Below are 21,024 nucleotides of genomic sequence, written 5' to 3' on the forward strand. Positions count from 1 at the left end.
ATCAGGACTGTTCCTATAAAATCAGGACATCTGGTCACCCTACTTCTATGCAGGCTGTAGGAAGTGTACTCCAGAGAAACCACAGCTCCAACTATAAGGAGGAGGCGAAATAAGGATCTTTGATCTACTTGTACATGGACAGTGTGGTTTTTCCATGGCATCCAATTAGTTTAAGAGCTTCTTCGAATTGAATTTCAATATAAAAATGATTTTGTGGCTGATTTCCACTCAAAGGTAGGCTGGAAACAAAGTATTTCAGGATGCAGGATTTTATGGGAGCCCTTCTCCGCCTTTTGTTTTTTTAAAAACCTCCCAAATTCTCTCTTTGGAAATATCCAAGGAAGTGAGCACATTAAACAGTTACTACCACTATAGTCCAGATCAAAATGAAAGGGTTTTTTTGGTGTGTGTTAAATTTACAATACCTAATAGATATGCTTTCATTAGTAATATTTAAATAATCACTAAAAATCACTTGCAGAACAAAAGACCATTTAACATTTTCCAGCATTGAAGGAAACCCAAATCCAAGAACGCTGGGCTAGCGTACCAGAACCAGGAAGTGAAATTCCTCAGTTTGGTGTTACTTACCTGTCCAAGGCCCCAATCCTACAACGAGAGGTGAGTGGGTGGAGCCCTACCCCCATGTGGAGACCCACTGAGGTCTGGCACAGGGCTCTTAGCTGTGTGCATCTTATTGCAAGGTCAAGGTCCAAGCAAAGAAACAGTGTGAAAGGATGAATATAAATTAGTGTGTTAAAATTCTGTTTCAATAATAAGGTGTTACTAGCAACAGTGTTACAAATTTTCATCTGTGAAGTGCCTCTTTAAGAGTTCCAATTTGCTTTTCATGGAGACTGTTTGGTTTTATTAAAGCCGATACCAACAGGAAACTTTCTGAACCCAGAACAAAAATGTCCCATTTAAGTACCTAATTTTTTTTGGAAGTTTTTCTCCTTCAATTTTAATTAAGCTCTCCCCAGGCTCAGCAGCTTGGCGTGTTTCACTTTAAAGTAAGCTTAGTCCCTAGACCAGTTTCTCCCCAACCCCTATTGCTCACAGCTTCCATTATTTACATAAAGCTTAAGAAATAAACGTGCTTTTACTAAAATACATGGATTACTAGTTGGCCAGTGATCAGGAACATTGTGACTGTTGATGTTCCCTCTTCATCTGGAGCCAAACAAATAGTAAGAGTTTGCATTGCTCGTTATGCAACAACTCATGTCACTTTATAATTCACAAATGAGGTTATATTAGGGGGTGCATAAGAGAATTCTCCTCTACACAACCAATCTACTGCGCCATTCACTCAGCTCAACAACCCGAGGGATGGGGCAAGGTCTTGTGGGTGTGACAGACTGAAAAAAAACAAAAAACACAGGCTGGTTAGACTAGGTGACCTTTATAAGAAACAATGGGTGTGTAGGTATCAACAATAGCAAATTAACATTTTAGTTAACTAATGCTGTGCTTTATTAGTATCTCCAAGAGAAAGAATGGTCTTGCAGTTAAGGCTCTGGACTTGGAACCAGACGATCTAAGCCTGGTTCCTAACTCTGCTACAGGCTTGTCGCTTGACCTTGGACAAGTCACTCAATCTCTCTGCTCTACAATTCTCCATCTATAAAAGGGATACTATTACTTCCTCAGTCTGTCTTGTCTATTTAGATTGTAGCTTTTGGGGGCAGGGAATGTCTTTTCCTATGTGTAATTTGCATGTTTAGCACAATACAGTTCAATCTCATGTGGGACTCTAGGTGTTACTGTAATATAAATAATTACACACACACACAAAACCTATGTTAAAAGAACATTATTCATGTTGCAAAGACAAGCACTCAATAGTTAGGAAATGCCAGGGTTAAGGTTGCCTGTGCAACCAATTTTATGAGGAGCTGGGACAGGGGAAATGGCTTCCCCAAAAGATGGTTCTGTTTCCATTGTGTATACCATCACCAGAGTACAATTTATATAGCACGCAACAAGCATTGGGCTAGGTATTACACAGGCATTTGGAAACGCTCATTTCATTGCAGGGATTGTGAGAGTGCTATTGTTTCTTTTTCTCGGTGTAAGGCACTGTTCCAGATGCAGGAAATGTCCAACAAGCACCAGCGAGCTATGCAATGTGGAGAACACCCAGTATAGACTATTTGAACACCAAACTACCTCAAACTAAAGAATGGACTGGCCAAGCATTCCTGGAAGCAGCGATTTCTATAGAAACCTGTTTGTTTCAGTCACGTTAAAACTCCATAGAACTTTACCATAAGGGAGCGAGGCAGCAGAATGCAAACACAATCGAGGTGCTCACTCAGTTGCATAGACCTAGCTAACAGCTATAAGGGTTATATGCCATGTTCCTCCTTTCCCCGTGCCCTGCAGTGCAGGCAGCTTTTTGCAACAGTGCGTCATCTTTAATAGATTACCACCTGGAACCAGCTTCTCAGCAAAACGCTCCTTCCTTCCCCTTTCCCCAAGGAAAGGGCTTTGATCCAGTACACCAGTTCATTTAAACACAATGAAATAGCTTGGCCTAGAGGTACCAGTGCTGTGCATTACCACATAAGCAGCACACACAAGTTTGATTCATAGACCTGGCTCTTGCTCCCATGCAGAGCACACTGTGGTAGTAACATGTTCTACCACCAGCCTGTGAGCCATGAGGGCTAGGATGGGGAGATCATCCAAGTCACATTACTCAGCAGCGACCACTGCTGAAAGATGTGTACGCTGATCAGGGCAGGGATTGCACCATCCTATATACATTTGTACAACAACTACATTGGGAAAGGCACAGACAGGTTCTGAAAGGAGCTGCTGGAGACTGAGCCTGGAGGGGGAGGATTGTAAAAGGGGAAGGGATTCTTACGAATCCTAGGACAGCACCTCTGCTGCAGGGGCCCTTACAAGAAGGAAGAATAAATAAGTGAAATGAGATCCACTGCTCTGTTTATATCTACACAGTTTTCATGCAGGAAGACTCCATGCTACCTCGCTGGAAAATTGTGCTGCTATCTCTTTAATGAGCTGCTTGTTTACAGCACCTGGCAAGACCTGTTATACTAGGTAACTGTGTGATATTTGAAACGCTTACAATTGAAAGCATGTTACGGCAATTCAGAACATACTTAATGTGGGTTTTGCAACATCCCCAACCTACTCAGGGTGGATGAACAGAAATAACCCTCAGCAAAGCAAGTCACCCCTCTAGTCTACTAACAAAATATTTAGATTTACTGTACATACTGTAGTTTGTCTGAGATTGCGCTAAGAAAAATCTGGGTTGAGGGAAAATGTGTGCAACATTTACACACACATGCTATGTATACACATGTACTATACCGGCTTCATTTTCAGAAGTACTGAGCACCTAGAGCTTCCATGTACTTCAACTGGAATTTTGGGTGCTAAACCCTTCCATAAAATCATAGTGTGTGTCTGCATATAGATTATATCCACATACATAGATGATGTGTGTGTGTATACAGAACACCCCTCCCCAAAATGCAGCTACATATTTATAAACATAGGTATATAACTTCAAGTTCACAAAGGTTTCCAAGGGACATAACTATAACTGCAAACTCCTTGGGTCAGAGACTCTTTTTTGTTATGTTTTGTACAGCACCTAGCACAATGGAGCTGCAGCCCCGAGGTGCTACCACAATACAAGAGTAATGAAATCAGGCATTCACAAAAGAAAAAAGCAAAAACAACAAAATAAGCGATAACTCACTTAGGTTGAAGGAAACAAAGGAATCTGCAATTAATTAAGATGAGTTTTCCAACTTTGAGGTTCATAAGCCTCAGAATTGTTCTGTATAAACGATATAGATTTTATTATAACATACGTTCTATGTTATAACACACACACATACAGAGCAGTCATATGAAAAAAATGCACTGTGGTTGGTCCAGTCAAAGACAGCACCTCACCTACCTTGTCATTCTAGCCATTGACATTTGGATCTTTACCCAGCAACAATATATAAGACAGTCACTAGGGTAAAAAAAAAGTTCCCACGTCACTAAATCTAGAGTCTGCTGATAAAAAGGGTACTGTCTCAATCCTATACTCAAAATTCTGCAAGATACACCAGCTAGCAGCAAGTATCACCTATTGGGATTAGCTCCCCATTGGCTTTGTAACATCATTGTGACGTGAATGGCAGTAAACAAACTATGATTTTCCTCTGCCTACAGCCCATCACATGCCCATAAGGCAAGGAAGCCGTTAAAAGCCCACTGAGCCAGAGCTTGCCCTCGGGGCACTCTGGGGGCTGGAGCACCCATGGAAAAAAAATAGTGGGTGCTCAGCACCCACCAGCCACAGCTGGTTGGCGGCACTGCCAAGCAGCTGGTTGGCAGCTGTGGGAAGGACTTTGGGGTGGGTGGAGAGGAGCAAGCAGGTGGGGGCCTCGGGGAGGGGGGCGGGAAAGGCAGAGCGAGGGCGGGGCCTCGGGGGTGGAGCACCCCCAAGGAAAAGGAAAAAAAAACCTCAGTGCCGATGCTCATCTACACTGCATTTCTTAGGGTGGAGTTTAGGGGGGTTTTTTTGTTTTGTTTTTCCTAAACCACACACAACAGATTAGGAGATCTTATTAAGTTGCCATGAAAATGTCAATTCTAATCCAAGCTTGCCAGCCTGTTCACAACAAAATCATAGCCAAAGTCAGAGGACACAAGGGGTAATATGTACCATAAAAGGCAGCCTCAGCAGAATATGCACTTGGTGAATACAAGGTGCTCCTGGCACACTTTTGGACAGTCCTGCTCTGGGTTAATCAAGTCATTGGTAACTACAGGAAGAATTGGGGGTAGGTCAGAAAACACCTGCTGGGATGAGCATCACTTAGATCAGGGATGGGCAAACTTTTTGGCCTGAGGGCCACATTGAGTTTCCGAAATTGTATGGAGGGCCGGTTGGGGGAGGCTGTGCCTCCCCAAACAGCCAGGTATGGCACGGCCTCCACCTCCTAGCCAACCCCCCCAAGCTTCTCGCCCCGACGGCCCCTTCGGGACCCCTGCCCCATCCGCCCGTCCCTGTCCCCTGGCCACCCCCGGACCCCCAACCCCTCACTGCCCCCTGCTGCCCCATCCAACCTCCTCTCATTCCTGACTGCCCCCCGGGACCTCTGCCCCATCCAACCACCCCTTCTCCCTGACCACCTTCAGAACCCCTGCCCCTGACTGCCCCATCCAACCCCTCCTCTCCTTCCTGACTGCCCCCTGGGACTCTGCCCCCATTCAACCCCCGTTACCCGCCCTCTGACAGCTCCGACCCCGATCCACACCCCTGCCCCCAACCACCACTCTGAATTCCCCTGCCCTCTATCCAAACCCCCCCTGCTCCCTGCCCCCTTACTGCACTGCCTGGAGCACCAGTGGCTGGCAACGCTACAGCCACGCTGCCCAGAGTGCCAGGACAGGCAGCTACGCTGTCCGGCTGGAGCCAGCCATGCCACCATGCAGCACTGGGTCAGGCCACGTCTCTTCAGCTGTGCTGCCTGGCAAGAGCTTGCAGCCCTGCCACCCACAGCATTGCGCTGGCAGCGCAGCGAGCTGAGGCTGTGGGGCTAAGGGAACAGCGGGGGAGGGGCCTGGGGCTAGCCTCCTGGGCCAGGAGCTCAGGGGCCAGGCAGGAGGGTCCCGTGGGCCGTAGTTTGCCCACCTCTGACTTAGCGGCAAAGCCCTACACCCTACTTGATTATGCAACCAAATGCTAAGCAATTTTCCTCTTTGTTCAGATGCTGCATAATTCCAGGATTGTGCCACAGGATGGCTCCATTCTGCAGTCAATGCTTCTGTACTTGAGAGTTTGCTGCTCTTTGCAGAGGACAATAGGTCAGAAGGCTAGAGGCAGTAGAGGAGGGAGGCAGGTTTGAGGGACTGCAGAATATGCAAGCGGCTCTGGGTGACCTGTATTTTCTCTTATTTTGTAGATGGACTACAAGCTATCAGGAACAGTATCCCTGATAATGTCACAGCTAACCTGGTGGCTGAACTTTGTGATTTTGTCCTCACCCACAACTATTTCACATTTGGGGACAATATATACCTTCAAGTCAGCGGCACTGCTATGGGTACCCGCATGGCCCCACAATATGCCAACATTTTTATGGCTGACTTAGAACAACGCTTCCTTAGCTCTCGTCCCCTAACGCCCCTACTCTACTTGCGCTACATTGATGACATCTTCATCATCTGGACCCATGGAAAAGAAGCCCTTGAGGAATTTCACCATGATTTCAATAATTTCCATCCCACCATCAACCTCAGCCTAGATCAATCCACACAAGCGGTCCATTTCCTGGACACTACTGTGCTAATAAGCGATGGTCACATCAATACCACCCTATACCGGAAACCTACTGACCGCTACACTTACCTACATGCCTCCAGCTTCCATCCAGGACACACCACACGATCCATTGTCTACAGCCAAGCTCTAAGATATAACCGCATTTGCTCCAATCCCTCGGATAGAGACAAGCACCTACAAGATCTCTATCAAGCATTCTTAAAACTACAATACCCACCTGCTGAAGTGAAAAAACAGATTGACAGAGCCAGACGAGTACCCAGAAGTCACCTCCTACAAGACAGGCCCAACAAAGAAAATAACAGAACACCACTAGCTGTCACCTTCAGCCCCCAACTAAAACCTCTCCAGCGCATCATCAGAGATCTACAACCTATCCTGAAAGATGATCCTTTACTCTCACAGATCTTGGGAGACAGACCTGTCCTCGCTTACAGACAACCCCCCAACCTAAAGCAAATACTCACCAGCAACCACACATCACTGAACAAAACCACTAACCCAGGAACCTATCCTTGTAACAAACCCCGATGCCAACTCTGTCCACATATCTATTCAAGTGACATCATCATAGGACCTAATCACATCAGCCATACCATCAGGGGCTCGTTCACCTGCACATCTACCAATGTGATCTATGCCATCATGTGCCAGCAATGCCCCTCTGCCATGTACATTGGCCAAACCGGACAGTCTCTACGCAAAAGAATTAATGGACACAAATCTGACATCAGGAATCAAAATACTCAAAAACCAGTGGGAGAACACTTTAACCTGTCTGGTCATTCAGTGACAGACCTGCGGGTGGCTATATTACAACAGAAAAACTTCAAAAACAGACTCCAAAGAGAGACTGCAGAGCTAGAATTGATATGCAAACTAGACACAATTAACTCCGGTTTGAATAAGGACTGGGAATGGCTGAGCCATTACAAACGTTGACTATCTCCCCTTGTAAGTACTCTCACACTTCTTATCACACTGTCTGTACTCGGCTAGCTTGATTATCACTTCAAAAGTTTTTTTTTTTTTTTTTTTTTTTTTTTTTTTTTTTTTTTTTTCTCTTAATTAATTGGCCTCTCAGAGTTAGTAAGACAACTCCCACCTGTTTATGCTCTCTGTATGTGTGTATATATATCTCCTCATTATATGTTCCATTCTATATGCATCCGAAGAAGTGGGCTGTAGTCCACGAAAGCTTATGCTCTAATAAATTTGTTAGTCTCTAAGGTGCCACAAGTACTCCTGTTCTTCTTTTTGTATTTTCTCTAACAGATAGAGAGGAAGAGACCCTGGGGATGGCCTAGACTGGTCTGTGTATGAGAGATGCAGAACATGATGATCTAAACTGGCTTGGCAGTCAAAAGCCATTAAAATTAAAACCAGATTATTTTTCCAAGATGAAAATGAAACGCTAGAAAGTGGTCCACTGCCCCATATTCACCCCCACTCTAGCCACGCACAGTCCATCCCATTTCTCGTATGCCCAACACCTATTGGAGAAAGCACCTGCCTCATAAACATAAGAGCTCTTCTAGGTATAAGCCTCCCCCACCACCCAGGAACCAAGCGCACAGATCTAGGGTTCTTGGCGCAACATTTAGGACTAATAAAGAGAATAGGGTACAGGCTTAAAGGACACATCCGTAATTTATTATACCATTGTAGGATTAGTTGAGCAGATCTTTAAACACACTGTAGTACTGGACATTTTCACTGGTAAACCACGTTCACCATTTTCCTAGTAGGCCTTTAACCTGAAATATGCTTTCAGGACAGAGTAGCAATGCTTGTGACCTCTGATTAGCAACACACATTTCTCTCTTGCCCCACCAGCAGGCGCCCACTCCCAACTGCTCTCTATGCTAAAATAAACTGATGACAACAAGTGGGCCTCAGTGCCAAAAGACCGCAGCTGTAAGGGCTCAGATATGGAACATTTAATTTAACTACTAGTCTGTAGGAAGCGTTGTCTCACACCGAGCACAAGAGTGGGAGTTGCTATTCTTAGGGTTTACTCCTGGTTCTCCCACTGTTTGACCTTGGGCAAGTCACTTACTGCTCTGTGCCTCAGTTTCCCAGTATGTAAACGGTGGCCATTTCCCTATCCCCTACCCCCTCTGAGGCCTAGTGCCCAAGGGTCTGATCCTACAAACCTTTACCTTCTCAAGAAGTCTCAGTTATTTCAGCAGGCCTATCTGTGTAAGTATGGGTCTGAAGTAGCAGGCCCCTAACTTGTGTACAAACTAGCTCATATTGTTCTCCTGCCCGCAGCATGGCAATAGTCTCCCAAAAGGACATGGCATAACACACAAAGTGATTGCTAGCACAGGTGCAGTTACAAATCATGTATTAATCAAAGGCATGGGGAAGAAACAAAAAATACAATCTGCCAGTCGCCATTAGAAATGCTGCCCCCTACAAACAATTACCAGTTACCAGGAACATGACAACACTCTCATGGTATATGTGAACATCTTCACTCGATTGGAAGTAGCTTCACCCTTTTTCCTCTCATGGGCCTGCAATAGGGTTAAATAGGTTTTGCCTTCTCTTACAGGTAGAGAGGGACATCTGCACTTCAGCCCAGAACCAGCTGGCAAGGCTATGTTAGGGCACTAACTCAACCTTCTTAGATCATTTGATGCTATAACAACATTTTGTCTTATTCTGCACCTTTCCTTCAAGGAAGGAACACTGCAGCTTTAACATCACAAGGCCTAATAATTTGCTATTGTTTTGCACCTTGTGTAGTGCATACACAGTGGTGTTGGAACAATTTTTATAGTGGGGGTTGGAAAGCCATTGAACAAAACTGTAAACCCTGGATATGATGGAAACCACTGCACTCCTAGTTCCAGCATCCCTGCATACACACCTGTACAGAGTAAGCGGGGAGGGTCCCAGAGCCCAGGCTTCAGCCTGAGAGTGTACAATGCAATTTTATAGCCTGTAGCCTGAGTCAGCTGACACAGGGCAGCCAGTGTTTTATTGCAGTGTAGACATACTCAAAGCTTCGCTGTGAAATCAGGATTATATCCATTTTAAAGATGAATAAACTGAGGCACAGTGAAACAGTTATATTACGATGACTCCAGACTGCTTGCTGACTCCAGTAATCAAGATACAAGCTCCCCAATAGTATTCTTTAAGGTATTTCTAAGGTGCTTGTCATTTTGATACCCAAGTCATCCTCTTAATTGTTGACATTTCTCACTGAACAGGTCTAATTTCATTGTTCATCTTTCACTTGCTAGCTCTATTCAAATTCACTTTCCAGTTCTCATGCAGTAACAAGAACATCACACTTGTGTTTAGCTTCACAATAATTCAGAGGAAGGTTTAAATAAAATTAAAAAAGGTTAAAGTTGTTTTCACTGAACTTTAGAAAATAGGTGTGGTTTTTGTTTTTTTTTCATTTTTAATTAGCTTTTCTTTTCTCCCAACACTTAAAATAAAAGCGGCAAAATTTAGGGCTTGGTGTTATCCTGTCCCTTTAGGAATTCATGTCAGGGCTTTAGAGAATTATTTATAATTCATAAATCAATTTTCCAATATCAAAATTTCAGATTCTATCAATATCTGTGGTTACAGAGAACAGCTGGTACTTATTTGAGATACTAAGAAACTAACTTACTCAGAACTAGAACACAAAGTTACAGGGTTTCATGGGTAGGCCAGGGCTATCTAGGTTGGTAAAGCTTGAAGACAGACAACATTTTTTAGCAGATATTTTGAATTCTTCCAACATCCCTGGGCTTTTTAAACTAGATATACAGTTCAGAGCTTGTATTGAGCAAGAGATTAATCAGGCAAACCACACACGCTTTAGTAATTTATGCCACCCGCACACAAGAGAAGCAAGTAACAATTCTGTGCCAAATATTATTTCTTGAAGATTGGCTGACTTAGAATTCAAACCTTCTCTTTTTCCCCGTATGTGGCTTTAAGGTCTTCTTAGGGCTGGAGTTTCTGGGATTTTCAACTCTCATTTTCCAATGATCACAGTCTTCTGCACAAGGCTCTCTAGTTGCTTTGCATCCACGCGCAATCAGGTTAACAAGGCCCAGTAAATCCTCCTGGCCACTGAACAGGAAGATGCATCCAGAACAAAGCAATGTAACAATTTTGCAGGTAGACAAAATTACATTAATCACTCTCAGGAAGCCAACTCCAAAAGAAAAGAAGAGAGACAGGCAGTGTTCGCAGTTACACCACAGTAAATCCCATTTACTTCACTAGAGTTACTCTGGATTCACACCAGTATAAATGAGACCAGAATCAGGCCCTCCAGTTTCTACCACCCAATCTAAAAGGAGAATACTCTGAGTCTGGGTTCCTTATTCTCTCTCTGCCCTCAGAAAGCAACACCATAAAAAAAGCCAGTTCACCACACCGCCACACATATCTAAGATAGTTAAATAACTTCACTGGGCTCTTTGGGAGTAAGGTCTTTTACGTGGCAGCCACAGAACCTCACCCACCGACTCCTGTAATAGCCCCCTAACCTCTGGCTGAGTTACTGAAGTCCTTATCCTTTAAATCATGATTTAAAGACTTCATATTACAGAGAATCCACCATTTACACTAGTTTAAACCTGCAAGTGACCCGTGCTCCATGCTCCAGAGAAAGACAAAAAAACAGGGTCCTTTGTGCATAGGGTTCTCTGTTCCTATCTATAGTCCAGTCTCACCACTGGAGTGGAGGGTATTAAAGCCAGAGGCAGGGTGCTCCCAGTGGTGGGCTGTCACCATTTTCAGAGTCTAACAATTTGATCAGGCTTTAAGTTAGCTTATATAAAAAGGGAAGGGTATGGCGGGAATGGAAGATTTACTAAAAAGCAGGAGATGCTTATATTTTGTTGACTGGAACCAACACTGGTACTGCCAACAAGTAACACCAACACTGCCAAGTGTTAAAAAATTGTGAGTCAGGCATAACAAAAATCATGAGATTTAAAATAATTAAATACCAGGGTCCTTTTTGTCTCCCTTATGGTTTCAGGATTGTAGGGTACACTCAGATCACATTCTCAAGCTTTTCTCCACAACCAGGATAGCTAAGAACTATTGTTTTAAATGACAGATAAGATTCTCACATAATCACTTGACTCCAAGAGCTGGGGCTTTAAGAAGAACACCAAATATCATGACCCTCACAATAAGATTGAAAGAGTTGGCAGCATTGCAATATGCATTTCTAAATAACACATTGCCTATTTCTCATCAGCACTGAAGTTTTTATCTCTCTCTCTCTGAGGGAGGTAATTTGAGAGTAAACAACTCTATTAGAATTGTTAATCTAGTAATTGAGAATTGTCTTTGTGCAACCTACTCCTCCACTCTCTCATGCTGCAATGCATTAATTTTTACATACAAGTTTGCTTGTTATCATTAAAGTCTCGTATTAATCCTGTGTCTTGTTCTTTTAGTTTTATATTTGCATTTTTAGCTATTGCAAAATAAAGAGGGATGTTTTAAAGCTTTTCACTTTACTCCAATTGCTGCAATGAAGTTACACCTAAGATTATTTCACGGGAACGTCAAATGAAGTGCAACCAAAGGGCAATATTCTCCTTTATGCTGATCAAATTCAAAAGATTTGTGTCTATTCATTCCATTTACACTCCAGGAGGATAAGCATCAATGCAAGGTACAGCCAAAGGCTAACCCATGCCCCTCAAAAGAACCAAGAACTCACAGCTGTGGTTAAAAATAATTTTTAATGAGAACTCTTCATGCATTCCTAATGAACTCTGATTCTTAAAACCGAACTTTAAAAATCTAGTTTACTTAATTGTTTTTGCAGCAGGATCAACTAACAACCTGATCCAGAACCACTGACAGACCTCAGGAAAATTGAAATTAAAGAATGGGGGATTAAGAAGGGAGAGCGAAGAGGAGAAGGTTGAAAAAAAAATCCGGTGGGAGTTATAGGAAGAGGTTGGGAAATATTAGTAAGACGGAGAAGACAAAAAACATAGGGAAAACTGTGAAAGGCAATAGGATTGCTAGGGAGAATCATTAGGAGATGCCATGAAATCTGATGGTTAAAGAAGATCCTGGGAATCAGGACACTTGGGTTCTATCTACTGATTCAGTGTGTGGACTTAAGGGTAGCGACTTCCCCTATCTGTTTACACATCTGTAAAATGGGACTAATGCTACTACCTTATAGCATAGGATGTGGAAATGTAATCAGTTCAAGTCTGTACAGTGCTCTGAGGCCCATGGGTGAAAAGCAGACAGAAGTCTACTGGTTATACAATAGCCTTAGAGCAATTAATATAAGATGTCAAGTCCATCTGAAATGAGCCCATCTGAAAAACTGTTCCACATCAACAACTACAGTGCCACCTTCAGGAGAGGACAGATAAGACCTTTTTAAGAAACAACATGTAAAACCTGAAGCCCAGGTTCTATAATGTATTTGAAATATATGGACAACAACAAAAATAAGAAGTCCTAGATATTAAAATCAAATTTAATCCCTTGCGTTAACAAATTTACTAAAAGTCTGTTTACTTTTCATCATCTGTCACAGGGACACTTCAAATGTTTGAAATTTAAATTACTTTTTCATATCAGAATTAAGGAGGAGTGAAACAATGGCTTATATGTCATGATTACAATGTTAGCAAATACCCTAAATGGAGCTATTTTCTTTGTCACCCAATGTAAGTCATAGGTTTACTAGCCTAATGGGTGACTAAGCTATAGGCAAAGAAAGGAAGACATTAAGAGTGTGTGTGTGAATGAAATAAAATAGGAAAAACTAAAGAATATTTTCACAGAGTTATATATATATACACACACACACACACACATATACATACATACATACACACACACACACCCCTCCATAAAAATATTCTTTAGTTTTTCCTATTTGGCTGAAGTGTCCACAAAACCTCCTCCCCAGCACCCCTCCAAACAGATCCTGAATTTAAATCCCAGAGTCTTGGACAGAAGCCTCTTTTTAAATTTAGATTTACACAACAAATAAAGAGTGCTTTAATGACAGATGTTTGACTCCGACACTGTTCCTGCAGTTTACACAGCCCTGTACAGTGAGGGATCTGAAAGAGGGTTTGAAGTCATCAGTGCAATGAAATATTGCTAAAATTTACTTGGGTGCATTTTCAAAAATGACCTCCCGGAATTCACTGTATCATTAGGGTTTTCCCTTTCTAGCCCACAGAGCCAGCAGGGCCCCACAACGAGGTATGCAAAGCTTTTCTGTATGTATTAGATGAGTCAGTTCCTACTTTCTGCTCCTTGTTCTTTTACTCTCAGTACCGAAACAGTTTGGCTGTTAGAACTACGTTTTCTCCTCTCACTAAAACTTTTCTCCGAATTAGGATCTTAGCTCGGTTTCTCTGTTCTGATGAAGCCCTGATCCATTTTTATCAGTAACATGCACCTGGTTTGTCCCTTCCACACAGCAGTTTTGATAAAGCAGGACAGATTAGACAAACTAGTTTACCTATCCTAGGAATTAGAGGACATAACACAGCATCAATTTTTAAGCAGAAATCCGCATAGATCTCAATGGGGAATTCAGATTAACAACAACAACAACAAACTAACAATGACAAGCCCTATAGCCTTCCAGACAAAAAAAAGCCCATTGGGACACCTTATCCATCTTGTTAGCCAAAGCAGGGTTGTTCATGGGTGGTTCATTCCCTATCCTGCCTTAAACATAAAAGATGAGGACAGGATGGACATTCCTCCAACATGATCACAGAAACTATACGGTGTAGAAAATGCACTCTTGATTTTAAGAAGCAATCCCTACTCAATGATGTACCCGAAAAGCCCCACAAAGTTCCCTGCTAGTATATCCTAGGAGAGGTCTTTTCCCCAGCCACAAATACAGGGATCAATTTAATTCTGAGCAAGAACCACTATGGTTAAGTATTTAATTCCATTTTTACTCAGAGACACCATTTGGTCTTTATAGGACCTTCTGGAATCAGAAGTCTGACTCTGCACAGAGGTGTAACAGTGGATATTCTTCCACCCTTGGACAAAGTGGCAAAATAGTCCCATCTCTTGTACAAAAAGGCAGTCAGGGGACTGCTGCACAACACACTGAGGAACTACTGCTGTGAGGAATAGGCTACAGAGGCACTTATGGGAGCGCTATGGAGAAACCAGACAAACTTTACAGTCCATTTATCAAAGTGCTTGTAGTTCCTATTTCAAGGCAAATGAAACATAAAATGTAAAGCAAATAAAGTTAATCTGTATCTAGATTATTTTAATAAATAAAAAGGGAGAAAAAAAATCAATGCAGTCCTTCTAGCTGCCTTGCCAGCTCTTGTTAAATCCCTGAAACTGCAACACCTATGGTGGATTTATAGAAACAAGACACACTTTCAGAATGGCAGATAAGCAGGTTCCCTGCTATTCCACAACAGATCCTCAGTGGATGTTTGAACTGAAGTTAATCACAAGCAATGCGCACAACTGACATTCTGTGTTCATTAAACGCAATGGAAACAGGTGCCTCTCCTGCCCAATGCACCCTGCTGCCCCACGTATCAGGGACACTGCTTGTGCTTGGGTGACACCAGCTGGGAACTCTTGGCTGCCTCAACTGTGCCCAGTGTGGTGGGGCATCCCTGTCTGACCTGCAGAATCCAGAACTGGCCTGGGCTTTTAGCCTAATTGTCCTTAGCTGTCGCATTTTGATGGGTCACAGATTTAAATAAAGCTAGGCACCTCCCTTCTTGTTTAAGAGCCTCCAATCTAAAATGGGTCAGTCAGGGGTCCTGAAGACCCAGTGCACACGGACCCTTTAGAAGAACTGCTTTTCTGGTTAGGTTTGCTTCCCCAGAGGGGAAAAGCTAGTGCATTAAGACACTGCCCTAACATCCATTTCCATGGGAAAGGAATCCCCATTTCATCCACTCACTAATCCTTTTCACAATACCTGTGAGAGACATAGGAATACTGTTCCCTTTTTACAGGAGGAGAAACCGAGGCACTGAGAGGACACTCAGCCAAGGCCACAATGGGAGTCAGTCACTCCCATGATGCATGCTAGGGAGTCTTTAACAAACCGAATAAGGACCAGGGCTTTTTTTTTTTTTTTTTTACTAGATTGTCTAATCACCGTTATCATTTTCAAGTATTCCAAAGGTACACTATTGCTCCATGCTTCCTTATAGGCCACATCTGCTAGAAGTGACTGATTTTTGCTCTTCCCTTGGGTAAAGATTTTACTCTAGCTTCAATTTTTCTCTACAATACTCCTCCCTCTCCACAAAATGAAACCTCCAATGTGTCTCATTATAAAGTCCTGTCTCCTGCTGCACGTAGCCAAGGGGTGTGCTGGATATTCACAGCAGTACATGCTGATCATCATTGGATTGCTTGTTTACATAATGCTCAACAGTATATTTCTTTAAACAAAGGAGATATGCATTCACTGTGTTGTTGAAAGAAGGTTGTTTTTACAGCCTGACCCTAAATTTGAGCTCCAAGGATTCTACATTTTATGAAATCAAAAACAAGAAAATGCAATGCAAACAAGAAATAAACCTCGATAAATACAGCCATGTGCCTGTGCTGCTATTGCTTAGTTTGAGTTAGCACCCTTTTAATATAAATATAAGCCCTATTTTTCAGGAGTATAACTTGGCTGGAATACTATTCTGCCTTTAAATCTTAAAAGTGCTCCCCAAATATTACATCATTCTTATAAAAACCTACAAGATAGGTATGTATTAGCCCCCATTTTACAGATGGAGAAACTGAGGGAGAGAGGTTAAGTGACTTGCTTATGGCCACAAAGTGACACAGTGGCAGAGCTGGATTAGAGTGCAGGAGTTACTGTTAGTTCTGTACTTAATCTATTAGGGGTTCTCACACTGTGGTCTGTGGAGTACTTGCTGGTGGTCTATGGGAAGCTGTCAAGTCACACACTTTTGGCTCTGTTACCAGCTCAGAGCACCATGCCAGCTGAGAAGGGAGATGAAATGCAGAGCATAAATAGATAGTGTGATTCTTTTCAGGAAGACCATAACACTTAGCAATCCAAAAACAGCTACAAATTCTTTCCTGATTATGTTGCCAGAGGGACGGAGGTGGTCTGTGAAACCAAGAATGGAGGAGGAGGGGTGGTACGGAGGTAGTCCCATACAGCTCCCTTGTCAGAAGGGATGGGAAGTGAAGCTATGGGCCAAACTCAGTGCTGCTTCTAGCAGCATTAGATAGCAGGTGTAATTCATCGAAGCAATCCAAGCATAGAGTAGAACATGTCAAGCAGAGTAGCTGCTCTCCATCTCCACTCCTATCCAGACGTGCCTCCCCTTGACCCATGGAGTCCCAGCTTCAGGTCTGAGCACAGAGGGACCTCAGCAGGCTGCTGGAATTGCAGGTGTATGGACTCTCTGAGCCTGTACATTTAAATGCCAAAATACCAAGACTTAAATAAACTGATGATTAAATAAATAAATAAATAAATAATCCTCCATTGCACATGGGCAGTCATTCCCTTCCCCCTGAAAGCTAGAATTTCGTACACATGTTTAGTACGTAGTGTACCACGTACATGTCCAGTGATCGGAAAGCAAGTGAGAACTGATATACTAACACATAACGGCAACATTAGCTAGCAGGTCAGAGCATATGCATTAGTAACGGTCTCTTCGCTAAGCACACAGACCAAAATTCACATTTGTCACATAGGCAATTTAATTACAAAGCACTGGATTGACTCGGACGCCTATGTTGGCTTCTTTCTTTCTACATACCTGTTGGTGTTTGTTTCCCCACCCCCCTCACATGTTAGAAGAAACAGGGGCCTACTCCCGCATGCCCATGGCAGAGTTTTTTTCACTTTATCACGTCAGTTTTCAATATCCTTAGTTAGATCATCTCTTTTAAAACTGTGCCTTGGGTTTTGTTGATAGGATCACAAGAAGGAAACAGATAACTAAGTGTTGATTTCCTGAAGAATAAACACAGAGATTCATTGTGTATTCCACCACTTACAATTTAAAAGACAACCCATGTTAACATTATACTGTTAATAGCCTAGAAGTGACAATGCTAAGATTATCCATACATCTTTAACTCTACCGCCATGTGGATATGCACTATGTTACCATCTTTAATTACATGATTATATTATTTCTCAACAATATCATGCTGTTAATTCTAGAATCTAAGAGGTGTAACATCTTGTAATTCCTTTCATTCCTGTACATTCATTGTCAATCTATCTAGCACATCAGTGCACTGTAGTAGAGCAGAGTTTCTCAACGACCAGTCCATGGACCAGTGATGGTCCCTCAGATCTCCTTGACACAGTTTAGGAAGGCAACAAGCGAGTTCCTGGTATCAAAAAGTTTGAGAAACACTGGTTCTAGAGGATAGATCATCAGACTGGGAGTCGGGAGATCTGGTTCTATTCTCAGCTGTGATACTGACCTGCTGTGTGACTTCAGGCAAGTCATTTCACTTCTCTAAGTCTGTTTCCTCTCCCACACTTTGTATGTATTATAATAATAATAATAATAATAATGGAGATATCCCATCTCCTAGAACTGGAAGGGACCTTGAAAGGTCATCGAGTCCAGCCCCCTGCCTTCACTAGCAGGACCAAGTACTGATTTTTGCCCCCGATCCCTAAGTGGCCACCTCAAGGATTGAACTCACAACCCTGGGTTTAGCAGGCCAGTGCTCAAACCACTGAGCTATCCCTCCCCCCCTGTCTATTTGATTATAAGCTTTGGGACAGGGACAGTCACTAGCACAATACAACCACAAATCTCAGCTGGGGCCTGTAGCTGCTACCCTGATACAAACAAATAAATAATTGACTTAGGTACAGGCTCTTTTCTATCTTTACAAGACACAACCCTGCAAACACTTCATCCTGCGACTAATTTTTCTTATGTCAGTATCCCTATTGAATTTAAGTGACTAAAATTACTAACAGGCATTTTTACAGGACTGAGGCAGTTTGTCAGCAGCCTTCCTGGGGTGCAATTCAGAGGAGGCAGTTAAAAAGCTTATTTAGCTGGGGGGGAAAAAAAAATCAGATGGCCTATATGTCAGTTAAGTTTCCCTTTTACTCTGTAGTATGTTTTGTAAGAACAGTTAATGGTGCACTCTTCATATAAACTGTTTTAATAGTCTTCTTAATTGGCATGCACATTGTTCTACACAGATGCACATAAGATTGTAAAATACGGTTATATTTGAGAAATCATCTTTAATTACAGTCACATAGTGGATATGCACAAGGCATGTTACATGTGCAACCTTAACTTTATCATTTTGACCTTTTTGTGCTTCAATGCAATCCTATAGTCTCTTAACAGTTGGTTTTTTTATAAAACTTCCTAGGCAGGGTTTTTTGTTATGTTTTTTGTTTTCCTTTTTAAGAAAGAAGAAAGCTAGTAACAATTCCTGTGATAACATGGAACTATTTGACTGTACAGGGTCAGAATATTTTTAATATAAATGCAGAAAATATACATTTCTGCCACACTGCAAAAAAACCTAAACTGTTTGGGGGATTTTTTTTTGTTTGTTTTGCACTGAAACTTTCCAAAAAGATTCACTTTTGGGCACAGAACAAGCCTGGTAATTCAGTCCAAAGGTGGAAGTTCTAAAGCAGTGACAAAACAAAGGGTCAGAATGCAAATGCTTATGCAACCTTCATATGTTGCCTATGCCCCCCAGTAAAATATTTCCAAGCTTTCCTCTTTCTGGAAATGTTTGTTTCACTCTGGACAGCAATGGAGCTTTCTTATTTAATTTGGTTTTCATGATTCACTCCCTGGGGATATCTTTGCAAGAATGGAAGACATTTAATATACATGCATCTGATGAAGTAAGTATTCACCCAAGAAAGCTTATGCTCCAATACATCTGTTAGTCTAGAAGGTGCCACAGGATTCTTTGTTGCAATATACAGGTTATAACCCAAACTTCCTCCCTCTCCCCCAAGTTACATCGGCTGCAAGGAGACACCTAGATTTAAACAGCATGCAGGTTCTGATATAAACCAACCAAAGCCAAGCAGCAGAAAGGGGAGTTCCCAATGCACCGATGCTGGCAGAAGCACTGCAGGAGTGACAGCCTGGACTGGAACTTGTTCCTACAGCAGACAGACAATCTGATGTCTTCTATTTAAACAAGATACTTTCACCGTGGCGTTTCTAGGGCATCCCTGCCCCTGCCGTGTGTGTGTGTCCCTGACACCAGACAAAGTTACATACAGTTCCCTTTGCGGTGCCAGGCCCAGGAAGACCTTAGATCTGGTTACGGGGTGATTTTTGTGCAAGCCACTTATCCCTCAGTCAGCCACCTTCCATCAGTTCCCCTCCCCGGCTCTGCCACCCCAGACGCCGCTCAGAGCCCAGCGGGGCCGGGGAGAGGCCAGTCTCGGGGAGGGGGACCCCTTTGCCTTCTTACCTGTTTTGAACTCCAGCGTGGGGTCCTTCTCGCCGCCGCCCAGATCGCTCTGCAGCATCACGTAGAGGATCCCGAAGGAGTTCTGGATGCCGAAGATGGACCCGTTGCACCAGGTGGCGGCGAAGACCACGATCCAGCCGAAGCCGCCTTCGGGAGGCTGGAAGCCCGACCCGGCCCCCTGCAGCCCCATGGCCGCGGCTGCCTCGCCATCCTCCTCCGCCTTGGACCCCTTCGCTTCGGACACCGCCTGCTCCTGCTTGTGCAGCGCCATCTCGGCCGGGCTAGGGCAGGGGCTGCAGCCGCCGCTGTTGCCTCTTTGATCCCGGCTGCGGAGCCCGTCCAGCAGCTGGTCCCACATGCCCTCTCCTCCTCCCGCTCCGCTCCCCCTGTCATCCCTCGGCTCGCCTGCTCCTCCTCCGCCCGCCGCCGCCGGCTGGTGCCTCCTCCCCGCCTCTCCTCCCCCAGCTGTATCCTCCTCCATCTCCCGGGCGCCGCCGCGCAGCGCCCTTCACCGGCGGCTGCCGCAGGCCAGGGAGACAAGGCGGGTTAGTGCGTGAAGGGGACCGGCCCCAAACTGGAGGGGGGCGGGGACAGCCGCGGTACACAAGCCCTCCGGCCCCGCGGACGCAGCGCTCCCCGCCCTCGCAGCGTGGGGAGAGGGTCGGGCTCAGCGGCCAGCCGGGTCCAGACCCCCGCCGGGCGGATCCGACCCTGCGCCTGGACCTTGGTTTTCTCGTGGTGTGGGAGGGGGAAGGGGTCTTCTACCCAGCTTCCCCCACCTCTGATTTCCTGCCTCCCCTCGCACGGTAAACAACGCAGGAGTCGGCGTGTCCCTGCGGCGGGCGAGCTGCGTCCGCCACACGCGCGCAGAGCCCCGGGATCTGCTCGCTCGTGCTCCCAGCCCGCCGGGTGAATCCCCACGCAGAAAGCAAAGGGGCCAGCTCCCCTTCCCCCAGGCTGCAGAGGGGAGCCCTGCGCCCGCCCACCTCCTGCTGGGGGGGCGGGGGAAGAGACGGGCTTTAAAAACAACCGCCGCCCCCTTCCTCCCCAAGAGTGTAATTCAGCTGCCCCAGCCCGCAAACGTCTCCGACCGAGCGCCCTGCCTAGGGCAGTTCATTGGCAGCGCCCGCCCGCCCGGCGCCGCCCCCTTGGGAAGTCAATCAGGGCATTGTTGGTGGAGCGCAGAGCTGCACGGCGTAGGGCCCGGAGCCGCCGCACGGGCTGCCAAGACTCCCCCCGCCACCCCAGGGCAGCCA

The 21,024-nt window shown here is 44.4% G+C and overlaps 1 protein-coding gene across 1 annotated transcript in view; it reads right to left on the bottom strand.

Annotated features, from left to right (window-relative positions):
- Window positions 1–20,808, bottom strand: part of SLC16A2 (solute carrier family 16 member 2) — a 109,040-nt gene extending 88,232 nt beyond the window's left edge. The window contains exon 1 of the mRNA XM_054039395.1: window positions 19,769–20,808. Within this exon, the coding sequence (XP_053895370.1) occupies window positions 19,769–20,249 (481 nt within the window). The 5' untranslated portion in view covers window positions 20,250–20,808. The remainder of the gene's footprint in view (window positions 1–19,768) is intronic.
- Window positions 20,809–21,024: the final 216 nt, after the last annotated feature.

Source organism: Malaclemys terrapin, chromosome 9 (genome assembly GCF_027887155.1).
Source record: "Malaclemys terrapin pileata isolate rMalTer1 chromosome 9, rMalTer1.hap1, whole genome shotgun sequence".
Lineage (NCBI taxonomy): Eukaryota > Metazoa > Chordata > Testudines > Emydidae > Malaclemys > Malaclemys terrapin.